Source organism: Echinops telfairi, unplaced genomic scaffold (assembly GCF_000313985.2).
Source record: "Echinops telfairi isolate 266 unplaced genomic scaffold, ASM31398v2 ScPeMD7_41;HRSCAF=154, whole genome shotgun sequence".
Classification (NCBI taxonomy): domain Eukaryota; kingdom Metazoa; phylum Chordata; class Mammalia; order Afrosoricida; family Tenrecidae; genus Echinops; species Echinops telfairi.
The window spans coordinates 2337688-2358276 of NW_022103939.1; the positions used below are offsets into that span (position 1 = coordinate 2337688).

The following is a 20589-nucleotide window of genomic DNA, read 5'->3' on the forward strand; positions in this document are numbered from 1 at the left end:
GATGCCAGGGAGAGGAAGAACGGCAGGTAGCAGCAATACAGCCCAAAGCCCTGAAATCCAGAGTTGATAAATCAGAACATGTAGCATAAATCAAGGTCTAGTAAAAACTCCCTGAAATGCTCTTCGGCAATCCAAGATTTCCACCCCCCCACCCCCAAGTATTTTCTCTACCCCATAGATAGGAGATCATTAAATAAACTTGATTTCTAATTATTAGCATACATTCTGTATACTTGGTAAGCCTGACTTTGGAGTCTTACAATGTAATTCCATTTTATAGAGTTTCAAGTATAATGCTGGAACAGAACTAAGAATCTTGGTTAATTGTCCGTATTATAAATGAACTCTAGATTCCAACATGGTGTGTGAGATTTGGGACCAGAATCCAATTCTTCTGACTTTCTGTTAAATCTTTTTTTCTCACCACGTTTCCTGCTTTCCAATACTACCCTCACTGCCAATGAGTCAATGCTGACTCATAGTAGCCCCCTGTGGGGTTTCAGACCTGTAAGTGTTTACAGGAGTAGAAAGCCCAGTCTTTCTCCTTTGGAGTTGTTGGCTTCAATAGCTGATCATGCAGCTCTCAGCCCAATGCATAGGCACTACACCACCAGGGCTCCTTCAGATTGGTATGTCTATATTGGACAGTCTTAAAGGTTTGAAGATAAACAAGCTGTCATCTAGCTCAGAATCAACAAAGCCCACACGGAAGAAGCACACCAGCCTGGGTGATCATGAGGTGTCGAAGGGATCAGGTTTCAGGCATCAAAGAAGGAAAAATCATTGTGTCCTCACCTACCCCATATGTTTACTGAGGAAAAATGGGGGCATAAGCAAGTGTGGTGAAGAAAGCTGATGGTGCCCGGCTATCAAAAGATATAGCGTCTGGGGTAGAAAGGGGGAACCGATTACAAGGTTCTATATATAACCTCCTCTCTGGAGGTCAGACAACGGAAAATTGGGTGAAGGGAGATGCTGGACAGTGTAAGATATGACAAAATAATAATTTATGAATTATCAAGTGTTCATGAGGGTGGGGAACGAGGAGAGGAAGGAATGAGGAGCTGATACCAGGGGCTCAAGTGGAAAGCAGATGTTTTGAGAATGATGACGGCAACAAACGTACAAATGCGCTTGACACAATGGATGTATATATGGATTGTGGTAAGTATTGTATGAGCCCCCAATAAAATGATTTAAAACAAGTTTTTTTCAGAGAAATTTTCTATTTCAAATTTTCAAAATGCACCCACAGAACATGGCAGCACATCACCATTAGCACACAAACACAGCTGTCAGACAGACATCAAGTAAAATTCCAAACCACAGCAACTATTTTAGAAAACTCATTGTCATCCAAGTAGTACTGACTCATTGTCATCCAAGTAGTACTGACTCATAGGAAACCTAGAGGATAGAACATAAGTGCCCCGGGGGTGGGGGTGGGGTTCTGAGACTCTCCCTCTATGCTAGTGAAAAGCCTCACCTCTTTAATGTGAGCCTCCAGGTTTTTCAAAATGCTAACCTTCTAGTTAGCAAACAATGCTTAATCCACCACACCCCTAGAAATCCTCAATATTTTAGATTTTATATAAATATATCTTACTAGACTTACTAAGTCTAGTAAGATATATAAATATATCTTACTAGACTTAGTATACTAACAGATGTCCTTATATCAAAGTAAAGTACTTTTATAATTACTACTGTATGTTTATATTCCCTGTATGATGGACTACAGATAAGAAGCCCTGCCACATAACAGTTAAACACTTGGTTGCTAGATAAAATGTTTGCAGTTCAACACATGACCTGCTTTTCAGGAGGAGAGACCTGGAATTTTGCTCTCATAAAAGAACTACATCCGGTTCCTCCTTTCTACCCCACCTTCTCTCCAGCCTCCTAGTATTGCCACTCTTAGCACTGGTCCTGAAGGGATCATCTGTCCTGAATTCCCTGTGTTTCCAGTTCCTATCTGTACCAGTGTACATCATCTGGTATAGCCAGATTTGTAAGGTAGAATTGGTATCATGATAGCGGGGGTAGGGGAGGAAACATTTAAGAAGTAGAGGAAAGTTGTATGTTTCATCGTTGCTACCCTGCACCCAGATTGGCTCGTCTCCTCCCCACAACCCTTCCATTAGGGGATGTCCAGTTGCCTACAGATGGGCTTTGGATCTCCACTCTGCACTCCCCCTCATTTACAATGATATGATTTTTTGTTCTTGATGCCTGACACTTCATTAATAAAATGTGAACCCTAGTAAGAAATGTAAATTAGTAGTTCCCATCCAATACCTATTGCATACAGATTTCTTGAGTTCAATCTTGGCATTCAATATTTTAACAATATCTGCAGGTAGTGCCGTAACCTATTACAATTTGGGAACACCTATACTCAATTAAGCATAGTACTGGTCCCTCAAAGGACTGAGTGTCATACTGTTGGGAGTTCACAAAGGAAAGAGAATCAGAGGTTATGAATTCGAGGATTGGTACATCTTTAGATGAAGAAAGACATTTCCGTGCTCCTGATTAAGCTCTGTGATGGTACCAGCCAGCTACAGTTACTTGGACCTTAAAATTATTTCTTTGTTCCAGTTCCTTATGTTGTAAAGGATTTTATCACAGATCATTAAAATCCAAATTGAATATTGTGACTGTACTAAACACACATTATTTTGTTTCTGAGAGTTTATTAGGAAAGGTATCAAATTGTTCATAAGACAATCTGTATGATTATCCTCTGCTTCTGTAGAAATTTCGGCATGATGTTTTGTCGCTTCTGCATGTACAATTTTCTAGTCAGTTATTGACAAAAATATGACTTATGATAAAAAGATTGAAGATATTGGCTAAGAATGTGTGTACAAGCACATCTGAATCAACTGTTTGAATTCTTTTTATTTATGAATTTCCAAGACTGCATTTATCCTGCACTGTTTCTGTGAACTCAGAGAAAATCTATGAGATTTCTTCAGGAAGTGAACAGGTCATTTGTTTTACGCATATACTTCAGGTACAGAGACAAAGCATGATGGCTACCTTTAGTGCAGGACAATTCTAGATTTCATTGCATCAGCTACCAAGAAAAGGGAGCTGCTGAAGGCAGACATCAAACTCTCACATTTGTGGGATAAATTGCGTCCATATAGTTCATGTTCATTTTAATCCCTAGAAGAGGAATACTTTAGGAATTTTATGTATGTAGTACATGTGGATGTGTAATACTATTTTTCTTAGTTTTAATTGTTAAGAACTATCTGTCAAATGAAGGAATTTATGAAGACTGCGGTCATGAAAGCAGGAAACCTGTTTCTGAGCTGACTTCAGCCTCAAAAATCAAACAAACAAAACTGAAAGGAATGTCAAAAAAAACTCTAATAACTCAGTTTCTATACATTGGAATTTAAACTGCACACACACACATGCACACACCCCAATGGTAATATTATTTAGGTTTCATTAAAATTCAATGAATATTATCTCAAATTGTATTTATTTTCCAATGCTAATTTGTTTGTATAGAGTGTATAGTATGTTAGGGACAATGAATCATGACTGAATAAGGGATTAAGAATGACCTATTTTCTCCCAAAATTTTAAGAATGTACTCAGAATTCTGTTATAGGAACTGTTTTCTTCTAATCAGCTGTATTTCAGCTAAGCAGATGTATAATTGCTAAGCAGATGTATAATCAGCAATAAACTGTGTTCATAGAGCAGACAAAATGGAAAATCATGTTGGTATCCAAAATAAATGTTTTTTTCTACAACTGCATTACAATTCAGGTAAAAGTGATTAAGATCTGATAATCTGCCATGATAGCACTATGATCATGGAATTTTGTCCAAAATAGATTCTCTTCTCACACTATATACATATACTATCATATATCATATTTTTTGTGGTTTTTCTATTTTCTGAAAAGGGGATAAGAGAATTGTACTAATTATCATATCATGCTAATATCATAGGTTTATATGTGAATAAAACAAGATTATATGGGAAAGAGTTCCTAGTCCTTAGAAATTAAGTTATAATCATCAATGATTGTCCTCTAAATATTTCTTACTATTAGTACTGTGCTCAAAGTGTGAAGATCTCTTTCAAAGATGATTCTTCAGAGATCTAGAAATAAATACAATTAATCTTGATTGCCCTGCATTTGACTTAAATCGTCATTCTTTTACCTTTCATCTTGTGAGAACTGTCTTCAGACTGTCTCATAACCTAGAAGTTCCCTAGACCATCTTGCTCCTCAAAGTTTCCTTAATTTTAGCTTTCTTCCCTTGAAAAGCAAGGGATACATCTGTCTAAAGATATAGACACACACGAGAGACTAAGACAAAGGAGACTCTTGTTGTTGAGTTAACTAACAACCATCTCTTAGTTGTACATTTAATTGTTTCCCTGTCTGGCAGCACCTTTTAAGAAGTCTTCAGTCAATTTATATAGTAACTCCCAGATTGTACCTGAATCGATGGCACCATTTCTCCCTTTCGGTCATTAATATACTGCATTTTTATAATCTTACCTCAAAGTTTATTTGCCCTGTAAAAGAACATTAGCAAAAATCTTGGGTGAGTGTCTTCTCCGTCCACTACAAACATCATATGATTAAGTCACCCACAAGGAGATTAGAGTTGGAAAAACTCCTCCTCCTCCTTGGGAGTCCAATGGGAGTGAGTCATCAAGGAAGAGTACTTTTAGAACAAGCCAGCCAATGCCTGGACTCTTGAACATCACAGGCACTGTGGACTTTGTGGCAGCAGATGGCATTAACCATGTAATTGCCAGACTTTCAAAATGGACTAGAAAGGGACTCCTTTGTGATAGGGAAATTCTTGGGGCTGGTCCAAGTTAAATGTTTCAGTTATTATTTCCTCTTATGAGAGATTAAAAAAAAACAAACAAAACAAAAAACCGAACAGCAAGCAAACATATGGTTTAATTAATAGTCACCTTTTGCTTACAGTGATGAAAAAGGTATCACTAAGTGTAGGTGAAGCATGCACACCTTCACCAATGTAGCTCATCTCACTATGTTGTACACAGACAATCGATGTATTGATAGATGCTATGTTGTATATAGTTTAGGGAAAATTAATATAAATCTTGAAAAGGAGGGAAAAGGAGATACATGTATTATAAAATTAAAGCAGCAACAGATGCCAATTTTTCGTTGAAATAAGTCATGTCGTGGAATTAGAGCAGGTTTCCGTGGAGCTTCCAGCTTAAGACAGACTAAGGTTGTGGGTTTCATTATTGTTATACTGAACCCTAAGTGACTCATCTCCCCACTACCCCTCTGCAACTATGTCCAGTTGTCTAGAGATGGGCATTGGGTCCCCATCACGCGCCACCCTCATTGACCAGGATATGATTTTTCTCCCCGCCTTTGGTGTTTGAAGCCTGGTCCCTTTGGCCCTTCATGATCACACATGTTGGTGTGCTGCTTCCATGTGGGCTTTGTTCCTTCTGGGCTAGATGGCCGCTTGTTTCAAGCCTTTAAGTCCCCAGACGCTATAGGTCTCGATAGCCGGGCACCATCAGCCTTCTTCACCACACTTACTTATGCACACATTCATCTTCAGCGTTTATGTGGGGTAGGTGATCACACAATGATGGTTTTTGTTCTTTGGTGTCTGCTGCCTGTTCCCTTCAACACCTCGTGTTCGCACAAGCTTCCTCTAGTTCTTAAATGCTTCCTCCCCCCAACTACCTGGACCCCAATTCTACCTTGCAGATATGGCTAGACCAGATGATGCACAGCAGTACAGATGGGAATTGGAAATGCAGGGAATCTAGGACAGATGAACCACTCAGGACCAGGGGTGACAGTGGCGATACCAGGAGGGAAGGGGTGTAGAAAGGAGGAATTGATCACAGAGAGCTACATATAACCTACTCTCTGGGGGATGGGCAACAGAGGGGTAGGTGAAGGGAGACGCCGGGCAGTGTAATATAAGATATAATAATAATTTATAAATTATCAAGCGTGCATGGGGGAGGGGGGTAGAGGAAGGGAGGGGGAGGGGGGAAAAAGGAAAATGAGCTGATTCCGGGAACCCAAGAGGTAAGCGAATTTTGGGAATGATGAGGGCAACAATGTATAGATGTGCTCTACACAATTGATCTATGTATTGTGATGAATTTTATGAGCCCCAATAAATTGATTAAAAAAAAAAACGACAGACTAAGAAGAAGGAAAAGATAGTCCACTGCACAGGGATTAGTCGATGAAAGCCCATTGAGTAGTAACAGAAGATTGTCTGATATAGTTCCTGAAGGTGAGCCTGCAAGTTGTAAGGCATTCAAAATGTAAATGAGGAAGTGTTGGCTCCTCAAAGTACAGTTAAACTTAATGGAGCAAAGATTTGAGGACCTTTATTTGCTGATAATGGATGACTTAAAATTAGAAGAAACAGCTGCAAATATTCACTAATAATTGGAATGTGAATTATATGAAGGATGGTTCTAGGAAATTTTGAAATCGTCAAAATAGAATGCATAAAAATCAACAGTGAACTGAAATTAACCAGTATTGCTCATCTTGAGTCATAACCATAAGGATTACTATGCTGGGTAGATATATTTAAGACATATCAATAATTAAAAAGACCATCCTAAGATGTATCTTTGTGTATGATTAAGTATGTAATATGGTATTATCTGTGTGCCTCCAAGGCATACCAATGAATATAGCTAGTATTCAAATATATGCATGAACCCCTACAGCCAAGAATGGAGGTATTGAAGAACGTTGTCAACTTTTGAAATTGAACAAGCATGCAGCGAAGATGCATTTATGACCATTGTTGATTGGCATGCACAAGGTGGAAACAAAGAGGACGACTCCTGTAACATTTAGGACAAGTCTTTTGCAGATCATAATTGCTAGTTGAACTCTAAAGCAACGCATATCCAAAGTGATTTGATCATTGCTCTTCTTTGAGCAGGATGTATTTTCTACATATATCAAAATACTACAGCACCACATTACTTTGCTAGGCAATACAATGTGGTCCTTGATTATACAGCCCTTACTGACTCATTTTTAACTAGTTCAAATTTCTGCCTTTAATGTTGTATATTATTCCATTGTATCCATTCATCCACTGATGAGCATTTGGGTTGTTTCCATCTTAATGATGTGAAAAATGAATGCTATGTTAAAAATTAGTGTGCAAATTCCTATGTATGTCATAGCTCCCTTTTCTCTCTAGGATATACGTGAAAGCTTCAAACTCATCATGAAAAAAGAGAATTAAAAGATAAAGGAAGATTTTAAAAGAAATTTTTGAAATCCCTTTATGTGTTATATATTTGTGGAATTTATGGATCTCCTGGTCAGTCTGCTTTCAACTTTTTAAGGATGTTCTACACCGTTTTTCACAGTGGCATAACCAGTTTATAATCCCACAAACAGTGTGATAATGTTCCAACCTCTCTCCATTCTTGCGAGGATTTGCTGTTGTCTGCTCTTTGGAACTTTGCTATTATTGCTGGAATGAGATGATATCCCTTTATTGTTTTGATTTGCACTTCTTTAAAGGATAATGATTGTGAGTTTCCTTTTTCGTGCATTTGTTGACCAACTAGAAGTCTTTTTTTTTTTTTTTTTTGCAAAGGAGTGTTTCATGAGAGTTTGAGAAGCACATGCAATATTTACTAGTTGGCTGGAGAACTCTACAAATGAATCAAGTTCACTTATAGTATACTTTCCATTACCCATATATTTAATGATATGTTACTCCCTACCTATCAATGACTGAAAGAGATTATTGCCATTTCCAAATATTGTAGTGGATTCGTCTATCACCCTTTGAATTCCTATCAGTATTCATAAATATTTTTTAGGTACATATACACGAAGAATTGTTATACCCAGTTCACAAATTATATTCCTTATTATTATGTTATGCTAAATTAATGTAACAATTTTAGCTTTACTTTCATTAATGTTTTCATAGAATATATTCATTTATATACTTTTACTCTATTCTTTCATGTTTGATTTTGTTTCTTATGAACAAATTGTGTTTGGATGTTGTTTTCTATCTACTCTGTCAATCACTGCATATTAACTCAATTATTTAGCTAATTCACAGTGAAATTTACCTTGAAGACTGGTCTCTTTTTTCCCTTCTGTGTGTCAGGAAGATGAAAGGCACTGGAGTTTGGTAACTGCCCTTCCATTGTATACCTATGTCTCATAAGGCTCTGGTAAAGTCTTTTTGTCTGGAGGGTAGACCTCTGTTATGGAAAACACTAACTATTTAAATGTTTACTTTTTCTCTTCATCTGCTATAGTCACAAGTTTATTCTTTTTTTTCCTAACTCCAGAAGATTTCAGGATTCTAGTGGTAAAACTTGTTAAAACATGCTCCACCAAGATTACAGCCACAAAGAACTTTAACTCGCATGCCAGTTTATAGTCAGCCTCGAAAAGCTGTCAACATTATCAATTAAGATCCTCTACCAATTTAGGAAGACCCTGAAGGAGAGGTTTTCATGATGGCTGGCACAATGGGTTCAACCCTAACAACCATTTGAGGATGGCTTTGAACTGGGCAGTGTTTTGTTCTGTTGCACATTAAGTCTCATGAGTCACAACCATTTCAATGACACCTAACTACAAAACAACAACCAATTTAGGGCTCTTCATTCTGTTTCCCTTAAGCACATTATAGTTGTGATCCTCTGTATTTATCTCTCTCTGTCGATTTCCGAGTTTTTGTGCTGTGAAACTAATTATTTGAAAGATCCAAGTAAAGCCATTGATTTTTAAGTTGAGGTGTGTGTTTTTTACAGTAGCTTTAAGGATACGATTCCAGATTCTTTGTGTATCAAACTGAAAGTGGTAGTCAAATAATCTGATTTTTGAAATAATATTTTTTTAATTAGCAACATTATAGCTACAAAAAAAATCCAAGTCCAGCTCCAAGCTACACACATTATGATGGAGAGGCACACATTGAAAACCAGTTGTACCATTTGAATTCTGGAATCCCAAGATTATTTTTATAATTTTGGCTAATTCTGAAGATATTTTAAGCTAATTATCTCATGTCATATTGTTTTAATCTACTCAATATGAGGGTGATGCTTGTGTAGTGCACATAATGTTGTGGCAGACAAAGCAAAGGTGGCTATTTTAAACCATTTTGTAGATGTGTGAGAAGATGTGGTATGATTTAAAAACTGATACTATTTTACTCTTACACAGCAAACATGGTCATAGATTAAATAGTCTGATATTATTACTTAGTAATGATTGATAAGAAGCTGATCATTAATAACAATGACAATTTCATATTAAACATGTCATTTATTCTGACTTATGTCTAAAGATGTGATCTGAAATACTTATGATCAGAGAGAATACAACTCTGAGGGTATAGAGAGAATCACAAAAATGAAAAAAAAAAAACAAGAGTAAGATTTAATAGGCACCTAAGCTAAAAAGGAGTTTCATCAGGTGGCATGTACAAAAAATTCTGATTTAATTTCATTCCCAAAGTTTTTCCTTGCCTAATTTTATTATCTCCAAAGTTTGATGATATTTGAAATCTTGTTCCCTGGGTGATCTTATGACCCTGCGGAGTATGGAAGGAATAACTGTGGTAAACAAGAGAAAATTACCCATCTATTCATATTCCCCTATGGAGCTACATTGGTGAGAGCACTGCACCCTTGTGATTGATCACACATTATAATAGAGTCTCCCCTAAGTCTAGTCTCATACCCAAATCCCGTGTGCTCATGACAGTTTGTGTCCCTACATAAAACTTCTTGCTTTCTGAGCATTATTAGTCACTAAAACAAGACATGCTATCAGAAAGAATAAATTTGCCATATAGAATAGTCAGGAAAATAGCACATAGACGCTCCAATTTTCTGAGTTTATGACACTAAAGAAAATTGCATTAATTTTTATTTTATTCTGAAAAGCAGAAAAAGCACAATTGGACATTTAGAATCAGTGATCCATCCAATTGACTATATCTCTCCAGGAATATTTCATTTTTCTATAGCATTCATGATCTCCATCTCTAACCTAAGTAATCCCAACTTTGTTCTGACTGGTTTTCCCGGCCTAGAAGTTGACTACGTCTGGCTCGCCATCCCTTTCTCCTCCATCTATGCCACGGTATTCCTGGGAAACTGCATGGTGCTTCATGTGATCAGAACTGAGCCGAGTTTGCACGAGCCCATGTTCTACTTCTTGGCCATGCTGGCCCTGACTGACCTGTGCATGGGCTTGTCCACAGTGCCCACGGTGCTGGGAATTCTGTTGGGGCTACTTGAAGAAATCAGCTTGGATTTCTGCATTGCACAGTCCTACTTCATCCACGGTCTATCCTTCATGGAGTCCTCTGTCCTTCTTGCTATGTCCTTTGACCGCTACATCGCTATTTGCAACCCCCTGCGCTATTCTTCTATCCTAACAAATGACAAAATCATGAAAATTGGGATTGCTATTTTAGGTAGAAGTTCTTTACTCATACCTCCGGTCATCATTCGCCTGAAGTTCTTAAACTATTGCCGACCCCACATTCTTTCTCACTCGTTCTGCCTACATCAAGACTTAATTAGAATGGCTTGTTCAGACATTCGTTTCAACAGCATCTATGGTCTGTTTCTGGTAATCAGCAACCTGTTGTTGGATTCAGTTCTCATACTTATCTCCTACATCATGATCCTGCATACGGTCTTAGCCATTGCATCCAGGGAAGAGAGGATCAAGTCCTTACAGACATGTGTATCTCACATCTCTGCAGTTTTGGTTTTCTACATTCCGATTATTGGTCTGACTATGGTTCATCGCTTTGGGAAACATCTCTCACCATTGGTTCATGTTCTCATGGGAAACACTTATATTCTTTTCCCACCTTTGATGAACCCTATTATTTATAGTATCAAGACTCAGCAGATTCGAAGGAGAATCCAGAGATTGTTCTACCTGAAAGGTACTTAAGTTGATTGAGATCAAATGTGACTATGTTTAACAGTAAAAATATAATTTCAAGGGTCAACCACAGTATCTAATAAGAAATAGTTTTAGTAGCTTGTATATGCATTGTATTTTACATATTTAAATATGAAGGGGCTTAAAAAATTTCATGAAAAAATCCATACTTGTTAACTCAAAATCTCCATTTTCCCACAAGTTTATTAATCAGAGAAATGACACCATTAATAGCATGATCCATATCGCAAACAAGACCATACATATATATGTGGCTAAGAATCATATTTATCCCTGATGATAATTAACTAATAACTTCCACATCCTTTAATGACTAGATTTGTATTGCATGATAAATACAAATTTTGCTAATGACACCTCATAAAGTTATTACTTAAAGATCAACCATTATTTTAGTCAATATTCACTATTGTGGCCACCTTTCTTGTTTATTGTATAGCTATGGTTCAATCATATACATGTAACAGAATAGCAGTATATAAAGTTTGAGCTTTTGGGATAATTTACCAGATAATGATAAACACAAACAAACTAGATTATTTTTCTAGTTTTTTCGTATTACCCATGAATCTAAAGGACAGACTATTAGTCATTGCCAAAGTAAAAAGAATGCAAATGTTGTTAATCTTTAGTTCCTTTCAAAATAATAATAGTAGCAGTTACCATGTGAAAATGCTCACTATGAACCTGTATATATCAATATTTTCGTTTTCTCATTCAAATACTATATTCTAGATTAAACCCAAACCAAACCAAACTCACTGCCTTTGAGTTGATGCCACCTCTTAGCGACCAGGTTAAAGTATGCTAAAATATAAAAGAGCAAAATGACAGCACTGACATAAAAAGCTACAGATATTATTACTATGACACAGTAATGGAAATATACTTCTAAAATTTAATAGCCCTGTCAATACTCGAGGACAATGTGCTTTTTTTTCATGATATAGATGGATGTCTTAAAGTGCACAAAGGTTCGATGATGTTTCTAATTTTTAGGAGATTTCAAGGTAGAGAACTTGGATACATATGTTCTGTCTTAGTTAGCTTCAAATCTCCCCCCCTTGCTGTGATACTTCTTTCTAATATGAAGCATATTTATTGGTTAAGCAATTATTATAAATTTTTTTATGTTGCAAATAAAATATGGAATCACCAAAGTAACATGGATAATATAATGCATATATTTAGATTTGATTATGTGTAAGATTTTTCAAAACATTATGGTAATCATGATATGTATAATTTCCTATCTGTATTTGATCACTTAATGTTTTTATGAAAGGTTTATATGGGTATAAATATTAACAGAAAAATCCACTCTCTTTAAATGTATAATATAATGAGTTTTTAAAAGTGTTTATAGCTTGTAACCACTACCAGAATCAAAATACAATCATCCCCCCAAATTGGCTTACGCTTTTTTGGCCAATTTGATCCCACAACCCGAAGTCCTTAGAAACCGCTAGTATGATTCCTGTCTTACAAGTTTATCTTTATATAAGAATGAGGGAAAACAGATTTACGTGCATATATTTATAGGTTTAGTATTAAGGGAGCAGATGTACATTGGGCCTCCACTCAAGCACTTACTCATTACAAGAACACATTGTTCTTTTAAATTGGCATTCCAGGATGCACACCTTCCTGAATTGATTGCTGAAGAAAAATGTGAACATGTGTTATAATTGAATAATTTTATTAATATATTATTAATTAAAGCTTATAGTATATATATTTAGGTTCATTCTTTGTGTTGTTTAATCTTTTGTTTTGACGATGAATGTCATGTGTCCACATAACACATCATACAGAATAACATTATATCCCTAAAAATGTCCTTGGTACACCTGTTCAATTCCTACCCTGATCACCTGAAGTTTACCCAGGCAACCACTCATCGTTTTACTCTATAGCTTTGCTTTGTACAGAGTGTCTGGCAGTTGGATTCACAGAGTATATATTCAAACTATATGCAATTTATTTCATTTGATGATCCTCAGACCCTTTTATAATCTCTGCTATTATGTACAAGAATCACTGTTCCTATTATAAGCTCAATTGCATTGCACCACAATAACTCAAATATCCCAAATAAAAATAATACAATGAGTTAAATGAATATATCTGCTTTCTCGGTGCATATAAAAGTTATGTTTGCACTATACTACAGTCTATTAAATATGTATACATTTATGAAAAATAGTGTAAAATTCTGAGAATTACCAAAATGTGTCACCAAGACACAAAGTGAACAACATGTGGCTAGGGGGTAAAAATGGGACTGATCGACAATGGAAACAGGATTGCCAAAATTTTCCATCTGTAAATAAATGCAACATCTGTGAATCACAGTAAAGTGAAATACAAAGAAATGACACGTGCCTGTATTGTAATGTGGAAATCAAGTGACGAAAGCATCCCTTCACTTGGTCTCCTGCAATTCAATTGTTTATGTGAAGCAGAATGATTATGCTACTGCTAATAACACTAACAGGTAATGTGCTTGAATCTTATTTTGTTAGTACCACTTAGGAGGGTAACACAGGTCATCTATATCTTTATAGATTATATAATATTTATCCTGATTATAAGGATATACTAGATATTAAAGCACAGAAAGAGTAGGTGATATTAACCAAGGACAGACTGCTTGGTTTTCTAGAGAAATGAAACTAGTTAACCTCATACGTATATGAAACAACTTCATATCAAGAAGGAAATGTACATCAACAAAACAGTCCAGCACAGTCCAATTAAAGTCCATGGAAAATATGTGAGCTGGATGCCCCTCTAGAATCATAGACCTGCAGAACAATGAAGCAAGAAGCTGACACAGGAAGAAGAGGGATCACAGGTCAATGGGTGCAGGATCCCATGGAATAAAGGTTGACAGGGTGCCAATAGATCCCAGGATTGGCAGACGACATTGACCATTCACTTGTTCAGAGTAAGAAGCACAATCCAGATGCAGAAGGCTAAAACGGAGGCCAAATCTTCTCAGAGTCTATCTTACAAAAAGGCCACATGCCCAAGGAGATGTCATTAGGCTGTGTCTTGATTGATACATTGGACTCCACCCTTATCTTTAGATAGGTACATTACAGCTGAGATTCAAAGTATGAACTCAGCACAGTTGTTCATGGACATAAATGTCATTAGTTTATGGTGATATGTAAGAACCGGGTGGCTCTATGATGAAGAACTTGACTGCTAACTAAAAGGTCATCAATTAGAGACTTGTAGCTACTTCACAGGATAGTTCCATAATGATTTACAGCTCTGGGCATGTTTTCAGGAGAGACCAATTTACTGAAACCTGAGGGAAAGTTCTAATCTGTCCTGTAGGTCCCAACACCTTGGGGTCCATTCCATGGCAATGCGTTCAGTTTGGGTTGGATTGTTCTGAGGTAAAGAGGTATTGTAGAAAATAGACTGAATACCTTTTACACATATTTCACTTAAAATTGTTTAACATAAATTTTTAGAAAATATGTTTTACTTTTTTAAAGTGAAGTTGTCAATTTGAAGATAAAGGTGAGCCTGACCAAATTCAGGGTAATTTTAATTTCCTCCTATGTGTGTAAAAGTTGGAAAATGAATAAGAAAGATTGAACGAGAAATGATGATTTTCAATTATGTTTGCAAAGAATATTAAGTATACCATGAAATTCCAGAAGAATGAGCAAATCTATGTAGAAAGAAGTACAGTCACATTGCTACTGAGGAGTGCTAATGGTGATTCTTTTACTCACATACTTCAAAGTTGCTAGAAGGTGGGTACAAGCCCTGGAGAAGGACATCATGCTTGGTAAAATAGAGGGGCAGTGAAAAAGAGGAAGGTCTTCAATGGGACGCATTGACACAGAGGCTTAAGCAATCGGGTCAGTCATAGAACAGCTGTGAGGATGGTGCAGGACTGGACAACACTTCCGTCTGTTGAATATGAGGTCAATCGGAGGCAAATCAACTCTCCCACAAGTAGCAACAACAAAATGTGTCAGATTGAGCTATCTTTAGTCCTGATTTTTCTTTTGTTTTATTTGGAAGGATGCATGTGGGTAAAAATAAAGTTGAAATACGGCTAAGAAATTTTATTTGAAGACTTTTTGAAATATAATCTTTAAAATATATTGTAACCAAGATCAGTGGAATTTGAGATATCCTTGGTGTAATACTTAAAATAAAAAAGCAGAATCAAAAACAATATGTTTACATGACCTCATTTACTCCCAAAATTGCCATCGTTTTCCCTCTCATAGTGCCATAATTACAAAAATGCCCGCTATATATTTAGGCAATCTTCAATTAGTTGAGTGACAAAGAAAAATAAAAACAAAGCAGTTTGATATATTTCAGCAAAATTTCCTGTTCAGAGAGAAGAGTTGGATAACCTTATCCTGGATTTGCTTAGTCTTAACCCCATATATTATGGGGTTTAGAGTAGGTGGTATCACTACGTAAAGATTAGCAAGTAGGATATGGACATGGAGTGGTATGCTGTGGCCCCCAAATCGATGAGCAAAGAAAGAAAAGAATGCTGGAGTATAGAACAGGAGGATGAGACAGACATGGGAGCCACATGTACCCAGAGCCTTGAGTCGGGCATTTCGGGAGGGGATCTTAAACACAGTACATAGTATAAGGGCATAGGAGACGATGATGAGTACCACATCCAAACATGTAGAGAACAGGGCCACGATAAGTCCATAGTAGATGTTGACCTTGATGCTATCACAGGCCAGCCTGGCAATGCCCATATGCTCACAGTATGAGTGATGGATAATGTTCTTCCCACAGTAAGTAAGCCGATAAACCAGAAAAATCAAGGGGAAACAGATGAAGAAACTCTTAATTACAGATGCCATACCCATTTTTCCAATGACCGAGGAGGTTAGAATAGTTGTGTATCTTAGAGGAAAGCTGATGGCCACATAACGATCAAATGCCACAGCAGACTCTGCCACAAAGATGAAGTGAAGGAAAAACATCTGGGAGACGCAGCTGGCAAAGGAAATACCCCCGGCTTGGAACCAGAAGATAGCTAGCATTTTGGGTGTAGTGACTGTAGAGAGAAAGATATCTGCCATGGCCAACATGGACAGGAACAGGTACATAGGTTCATGCAGATTGTGATCACTGTAGATCAGAAATACTAACAGGGAGTTACCTAAAATAGCTACTATGTACATGGAACAGATCGGAATGGAGATCCATGTATGTGCATCTTCCAGTCCTGGAATCCCAATCATGGTGTACCAGATGTCTCTGAAGTTAGTTTGGTTTGAATAAAAGGTTGCCATCTTTCACTTTGTCTTCTGATACTGGATCCTAGAAGAAGAAGAAGAAGAAGAAGAACGAGGAGGAGGAGGAGGAGGAGGAGGAGGAGAAGGAGAAAAAGACCGAAGAACAAGATTTTAAAAATTGGATTTAGTGTATCATGTATTGCCATAATGCTATTGCCTTCAGAAAGACAGATAATCAGTAACCAGTAACCAATGATTCTTAGGTTCTCCATTATCTCTGGTCTGCTTGCTTCTTTATCCCATTTATTTATTCTTGCATGAGTTTCATTTACTTTCCTTTCTTGTTCATACTTAAATAATATTTCTGAGAAAAATAAATGAGCAGCTAGTAGAAAATAAACTACAATTAAATTAGAAAAACTTCATTAACATTAAAGGTATTATACTTTGGGTGTGCTAGTACTACTATCAATAACATTAATAATAATGATAATAAAACAATTAAATAATGTTTATATGTTACTATGCTTAATAACAGACTTATTACCTTCGCACTGCACAATGTTAAAATACCTTGTAGTCTCTTGCACATCATAGTTTTTCACTCGCTTTGACTAATCATGTCCAATGACTAATCACACTCTGTTCAAACATTTCAGAAATAAAATGTTCAGACTGCTGGTATAGGCTTTTAGGAAGACCAAGAAATTAATATAGTTTTATCACCAAATAAAAGTGATTTGAAGAGAAAGAACAGAAGTAAAGATAGACTTGTTTCAGACTGTGCTGCATTAAATATAAATTGTTCATCTCGGAAGCATGTCTTCACTTTGATATATATGAGATTCAGTTCTATGCAAAACAAGTATTTATATTAAATCAATCTAATTCATTGGACAGCTTCCTCTTTTCTCACATACATTTCATTCTTCCCTTCACTCCCTCCTGTCTGCTTACTTCTTTCTCCCACATATTTATTCTTATGGGTTTAATCTACTTTTCCTTTTCTTCTTTTCTTGCACAAACTTAAATAATATCTCTGGGGAATATAACCTGATTCAAAGCTAACCCCAATTAGTAGGGTTTCTAAAATTTTAAAGCTTCACAGAAGCAGACTGCCTCTTCCTTGTCCTATTGATTGACTTGTGGGTTCAAACTGGTGACCTTTGGTTTAGTATCTGAGCTGGTTAGTTTATTGTGTCAGCCTGGCTATGAACACGTGTGGGATTAATTGAAGGGCGGAGAGATAAATGACTCAGTGAGCCTCGCCTTTTTTGTCTCTTGCTCTTTGATCATGGGCCAGTGTGTGTCAGCCTTGCTTGTTCTTTGCCTCAATTTTCAAGCTACACTACCTGTGGGACACCAAACCCATGGACTGTATCATTGTAATTTGAGGTTCCTTCAAGACCTGCTTTGCCACACCATTGGAATTTACATCTCTTGAGCTGGGGACTGTCGGACTCTGTCATTTGGCTCACTATTGGTGACCTGCCTTGCTGTGTGCTGCCTGTGCCAGGCTAGCCTGAAATGCTCTACAGAGGACTACCCAGTAGCCCTCAAAACTTGAAGGACTGCCAGTGTCTCACAATAGTCTCACGGGAGTGAGTTGCACTGAGCCATTTGTACTGCTTTTTTAATTTAATTAACTGTTTTTTTCTTATGTTACATATATATCTATCTGTATAAATATTAGTATTCTGGTTTTGTTTCCCTAGAGAACCCTGTCTAACACAGTAGCCTAAAGTTTAACTCCCTGTGCCACCAAGGATCCTTTACTATTTGTATAGTATTATACTACTGAAGTGTTAAAAGATGAACTATAATTATTTATTTTTCTATTTCAAGAAGATTATACCCTGTGAGAAACATGAAACTTGGGCACAAATGATGACACCTAAAGATTAAAACATAATGATTAGAGGCATCCAATCACGTGTAATCAACACAAAGGAGACATTGTGCTCACTAGGAGAATGAGCTATGGGATATTGTTATTAGATGTACTAATTTGGGGGAAAAAAGGTTTCAAGATATAAGCACTGAAAGCAGGAGAAAAAGCACACAAATAAGGAATTCAAATAATTATGTAAATCAAGCAAATGAGTGTATTTAGGACTCTGAGACGTGATAGAAAACATGGTTGAGAATATGATGATGATGACAAGTATGTTGTTTCTAGAATATTCAGTGTTTCAAATGTCAAGCTAAATACTTGGGGTTTTGTTCCCTATGCTGTAAATTTATTGATTAAGGTAAAATAATTATTCATTTTCATATCAATGTTTCATGGAAAATGCCATGTAATAAAATTTAAACTTTATGTTCTAAGGGGAATTTTTGCTGGCTTCAATAAGGTAAATCCTCACCTGGAATGTTGATTTTTATTTTTTCTATATCCAATTATGCACCTATATGATTTCTAATTGCACAGGAAAATTATTCTTCACCAGTAAATATTAAAATTCTAGCTGGCTATGTTTATATATCCAGCTTCTAGTTCACTATATTTTTGTTATATATATAATGATTATAAAACAGAAGGATAAATTGAAGAGGAAGGAACAGACAGTTAAAAGTCCCTCTAGAAATTTGTTACTACAGACTGGGGGATGCAACCTTAACACTGAAAGAGAGTGAATGAGAAGACATACATCTAAATCTATAAATAAAAGTTGAAAATCCTGGATGGCAGAGTAAATGTAAGAGGAGTAATAGGCATAGAACTATATTAAGATACAATAATTAGGCAAGAGTAATGATATCACTGATCAAGATACAAATAAGATAGATGAAAAGCAGAAAAGTTCATGGGATTGTTTTGGAATGACTAATGGTTCACATCTCTATAGGACTACGCAGGAAATAACTGTGTCAGGATGTTTAAAACCTCATGGTTCCTTATAGGATGAACTAAATAGATTTGAGTATCTATCTGGGTTATAACCTAAAATCTGCGTCCAACTCTTGGTAAACTTGTTGAGAAATTTCATTACTCTGAGCACTATATATAAAGTAGGGGGTGAAATAGACCCATTTATTCATTCTGGTATAAAAAGTTATATATCCATTTAGGAAACTGGAAAGAAAAAGTTGTGTATGTATGTGTGTGTGTGAATTATCCTGTAAGAAATTCTATTCAATTCACAAAAAAATGAAAATAAAGGAGAAATAATCCAAACATGAAAATCTATTGCTATCAAGTAAATTCCAGTAAATAGTGACCCACTAAATGGTTTCTGAGACTAAATCTTTTCTGGAACAGGAACTTCATCTTTCTACCAAGGATCAGATTGTGAGTTGAATCATAAACTTTGTTCTTAGCAGCCCAGTTCTCACTTACCAGCACCACCAGAGCTCCTTAAAAAAATGAATAGAAGCTATTAAATCGGCTAAAATCTCAATGAGAGTTCTAATCATCTGTGCTTTTTAATTCAAAGAAAAACATTTGTCTCCATATTAGTTATTAATTATTTTTTAGCAAGAAAAAATCATCATGGTTCTCGACTGTTTACCATATTATGTTTTATTCTCAGTAGTTTATGTAATGTGTTCCTCACAAAATATTATTTATCTCCCATAATAGCCCTATATTTTTATTTTATGGTCACGGTAAAGCTATTCTATTCAAAATTTAAATATCTTTATTAAGTCACACAATTAGCAAATGACCAACATAGCTAAAAATTCATGTAATATTTCTGTAACATACCATGTTTTTAATTATCTGCTTCATTGCTATTTGTCACCAATACTTTCTTCAAATTGTTTTTTTATTCTTCTTAACTTTGGCAGCCATGAGTCATTTTTCTAGTGTCTTTATTATTCTATCCTTCTTCAATCATGTGGCTAATCCACTGGGCTGCTAAACACAAAGTCAACAGTTTTCATCCACCATGGAAGATGAGCCTGTCTGCTCTCTTAAAGATTTAAAGTTTCAGAAACCTTAAAGATTAGTTCTCCTCTATCCTATGGGGTTGGTATGAGTCAGAATTGATTCAATAGTAATTGGTAGGGGTAAAATTTAAAATTAGAATGCAAAAAGTTCAGTAACAAACTTGAAGTAATGGTGGACAACTCGAGAAAATTTGCAACAAAAAGCAAAACAAACTAATAGCTGGAAGAATCAAAGAGTTTGGGACGTTTATTTCATAATGCAAAAGAATTGTATGTGTTGGTTTAGGACGGATGCAAGAAAGTGATTTTGTAATTTCTGAAATTGAATCTCTCTTATGACAAAAGAGTACTTTACCACATTATTAAATCCAGGTTACGTCTTTAGAGTAGTACTCAGGTGCATGAGTATGTTGGGGAATTTTCAAGGGACTCAGGTTTGACTTAAATTTTTA

At 36.1% G+C, this 20589-nt stretch overlaps 2 protein-coding genes across 2 annotated transcripts; one reads left to right on the forward strand and one right to left on the reverse strand.

Annotated features, from left to right (window-relative positions):
• Positions 1–10040: 10040 nt before the first annotated feature.
• LOC101649689 (olfactory receptor 51V1-like) lies at positions 10041–10985 on the forward strand. Its single transcript, XM_004717495.3, has one exon. It carries the CDS (start codon positions 10047–10049, stop codon positions 10983–10985), a length of 939 nt encoding a protein of 312 aa, XP_004717552.3. The 5' UTR covers positions 10041–10046.
• A 4367-nt stretch (positions 10986–15352) lies between these two features.
• On the reverse strand, positions 15353–16300 carry LOC101650005 (olfactory receptor 52Z1-like). Its single transcript, XM_004717496.1, has one exon. It carries the CDS (start codon positions 16298–16300, stop codon positions 15353–15355), a length of 948 nt encoding a protein of 315 aa, XP_004717553.1.
• Positions 16301–20589: the final 4289 nt, after the last annotated feature.

Coding starts and splice junctions, on each gene's coding strand:
- LOC101649689 (XM_004717495.3), top strand. CDS start 10,047: ATGATCTCCATCTCTAACCTAAGTAATCCCAACTTTGTTCTGACTGGT.
- LOC101650005 (XM_004717496.1), bottom strand. CDS start 16,300: ATGGCAACCTTTTATTCAAACCAAACTAACTTCAGAGACATCTGGTAC.